Source organism: Nicotiana sylvestris, chromosome 10 (assembly GCF_000393655.2).
Source record: "Nicotiana sylvestris chromosome 10, ASM39365v2, whole genome shotgun sequence".
NCBI classification, from domain to species: domain Eukaryota; kingdom Viridiplantae; phylum Streptophyta; class Magnoliopsida; order Solanales; family Solanaceae; genus Nicotiana; species Nicotiana sylvestris.
The window spans coordinates 119,969,408-119,972,062 of NC_091066.1; the positions used below are offsets into that span (position 1 = coordinate 119,969,408).

The 2,655-nt window shown below is 44.4% G+C and overlaps 1 protein-coding gene across 1 annotated transcript; it reads right to left on the reverse strand.

Annotated features, from left to right (window-relative positions):
* Window positions 1-641: 641 nt before the first annotated feature.
* LOC138879871 (uncharacterized) lies at window positions 642-2,397 on the reverse strand. The gene is made up of 3 exons (XM_070159514.1): window positions 2,007-2,397; window positions 1,141-1,851; window positions 642-1,033 (listed from the first exon to the last, which is right to left on the reverse strand). Exons 1-3 carry the CDS (start codon window positions 2,395-2,397, stop codon window positions 642-644), a joined length of 1,494 nt encoding a protein of 497 aa, XP_070015615.1.
* Between the last annotated feature and the right edge of the window lie 258 nt (window positions 2,398-2,655).

The window sequence follows — 2,655 nt, forward strand, 5'->3', positions numbered from 1 at the left end:
TAAATTTTTTTTAAAATCTTACAAATTAGGAAAAAATACCAAAACTCTTGGGCATGCTTATATATGTATGTATATGCTATTTTGAAAGCATTTTGTATAATAAAAATACATAGGAAAAAATTGGGTATCAACAAAGCTAACGGTCCCCCTTCTTAGGATCCTTGATCAACGAGAGTTGGTGTGCTCCACTTGATCCGAAACTGCTTTTGATTTTGGTACGATATGTTTGTATATATATGGGTATGATGTGGCTTAGTCCCGTCTTTGTACATTTATATTTCTATTAAAGGTCTGTAGACAATATGTCTAGTTAGATAGTATGTGGCCTTGCCAACTTCCAGTTTTGAGGTACATAGTTGCCTATAACAGCCTTGTCAGCTCGCCATATGTATGTTGCACATATATGTACGTATGCCTTTTTGGACAGGTTTCCTTCATGTATATTATTCTCGTAATTCATCAGATATTATTCAAGTTTATATCTTAGATGCATGCTTAGGGGTGTTTGACAGGTAGGACTCGGACACCCATCGCAGTCCATCGGTTTGGGTCGTGACACGATTCATCAAATCCATAAACGCCACCGGGGCATTAGTCAAGGCGAAGGACATCACTATAAACTCATAGTGCCCATATCTAGTCTAGAAATCCATCTTCGAAACATCCAAATCACGAATCTTCAGCTGACGATACCCATATCTCAAGTCGATCTTCGAGAATACTCTAGAACCTTGTAGCTGATCGAACAAATTATCAATGTGCCACAGTAGGTATTTATTCTTGATGATGACTTTGTTCAAGTGGTGGTAATCAATGCACATCCGCATACTCCCATCCTTCTTTTTCACAAATAACACTAATGCGCCCCAAGGTGACACACTTGGCCTGATGAACCCCTTCTCAAGCAACTCTCGAAACTGCTCCTTTAACTCCCCCAGCTCCTTTGGAGCCATGCGATAAGGCGAAGCAAAGATAGACTGGGTGCTTAGAAACAAATCAATGTCGAAATCGATATCCTGATCTGGTGGCATACCTGGTAGATCAACAGGAAATACATCGGAAAACTCTCATACCACTGGCACTGAATCTATCATGGGAGTCTTTATAGTAGTATCCAAAAAAATGTCAAATAGGCCAAACAGCCCTTATCAACTATATGTCGAGCCTTCAATAAAGAAATCACCTGACTAGAAGTGCCAACAGACGAACCCCTGCACTTTAATCTGGACAACTCAAGCATCACCAAGGTAACAACCTTGCCATGGAAATCAAGAATGCAATAGTACCAAGACAACCAGTCCATGCCTAGGATAACCTCAAAATCAAGCATATCGAGAAACAAAAGATCCACTCTAGTCTCATAACCACAAAAAGTCACTATAAAGGATTGATAGACCCAATCCACAATAAAAAAAATCACCCACTGGTGTGGACAATATGTAGTAACACACAAGGAATCGCGAGATACATCCATATAAGAAGCAAATAGAGAAAAGACATAGGAGTAAGTAGCTCCTAGATCAAATAGTACTGAAGCATCCCTACGACAAACAAAAATAGTACCTGTGATCACTACATCAGAGGCGACTGCCTCCTGCCTGGTTGGGAAAACATAGAATCTAGCTGGAGCACCACCTGATTGGCCTTCACCTCTAGGGCAAGCCCTACTCACCTGTCCTCTGCTTCTGGTTGGTCGGGCAGGCGGTGCAGTAGTTAGTGCGATAATCATGGGCCGATGGTCATGCTGCATTGCCTTGCCCCGAAGTCTGGGGCAAAACCTCTTCACTTGGCCTAACTCCCTGCACTCAAAAAACCCCTCGGAGTGGTAAACTGCTGACCCGAAGTCTGACCCTGATGGTCCGAATACTTATTGGAGGAACCCTGAATAACTGGCGGACGGTAAGTACTCTCTAGAATAGTACTGATGTAAGGTCATACTGGAGCACTCCGAGTAGACGGTGGTGTTGAATGCATGGCCCTGCTAGACTAGCCCCTCATGAATTGACCTCTGCCCCCAGGTGGGGCACCATTGAACCCACCAAAATGTGGGGCCACTTGTCCCTCGGCGTAAACACTTTGATGCGGTTGTGGATACGCTCGACCCTTCAAGCTATATCCACAGCCTGATGAAGTCCCTATCTCTGCCTCACAAGCCATAGAAACCAGAATCTTAGGGTGCAGACCTGCAATAAAACTCTGCACCCTCTCTGCATCCGTGGGGAGTATAATAGGTGCATGGAGAGACAAGTCAGTGAATATCACCTCGTAGTCGGTCACAGTTATATGACCTTGATGGAGCCGCTCGAACTGATCCCGAAGATCCTCTCTTTCTGAGGTGGTAAGTACATCTCCAAGAACAGATGCGTAAATTGATCCCAAGTTAAGGGAGGTAAACATCCTGTCCTACTATGGAGGTAAGCCTGCCACCATCTGCGAGCCTTGCCCTCAAGCTGAAATGTGGTGAATTCCACCCCCTTGGACTCTAATATACCCATATTACATAGCCTCTCCTTGCACCTGTCAATGAAGTCCTGCGGGTCCTTTAACTGCTCACCCCCAAAGATAGGAGGATAAAGGCTAGTCTATATGTCCAACCGATTCTACTGCTCAACGGGCACGCCTGGTCTAGGCTTTGGCACAACCGCTGCAACTGGC

Excerpts from the sequence above, each read along its gene's own strand:
- LOC138879871 (XM_070159514.1), bottom strand. The coding sequence starts at position 2,397 with ATGTTTACCTCCCTTAACTTGGGATCAATTTACGCATCTGTTCTTGGA. Across the intron at positions 1,852-2,006 it reads TGCCCCACCTGGGGGCAGAG|GGTCAGACTTCGGGTCAGCA; the intron begins GTCAATTCATGA and ends TCGGACCATCAG. Across the intron at positions 1,034-1,140 it reads ACATATAGTTGATAAGGGCT|GTATGCCACCAGATCAGGAT; the intron begins GTTTGGCCTATT and ends TTGATCTACCAG.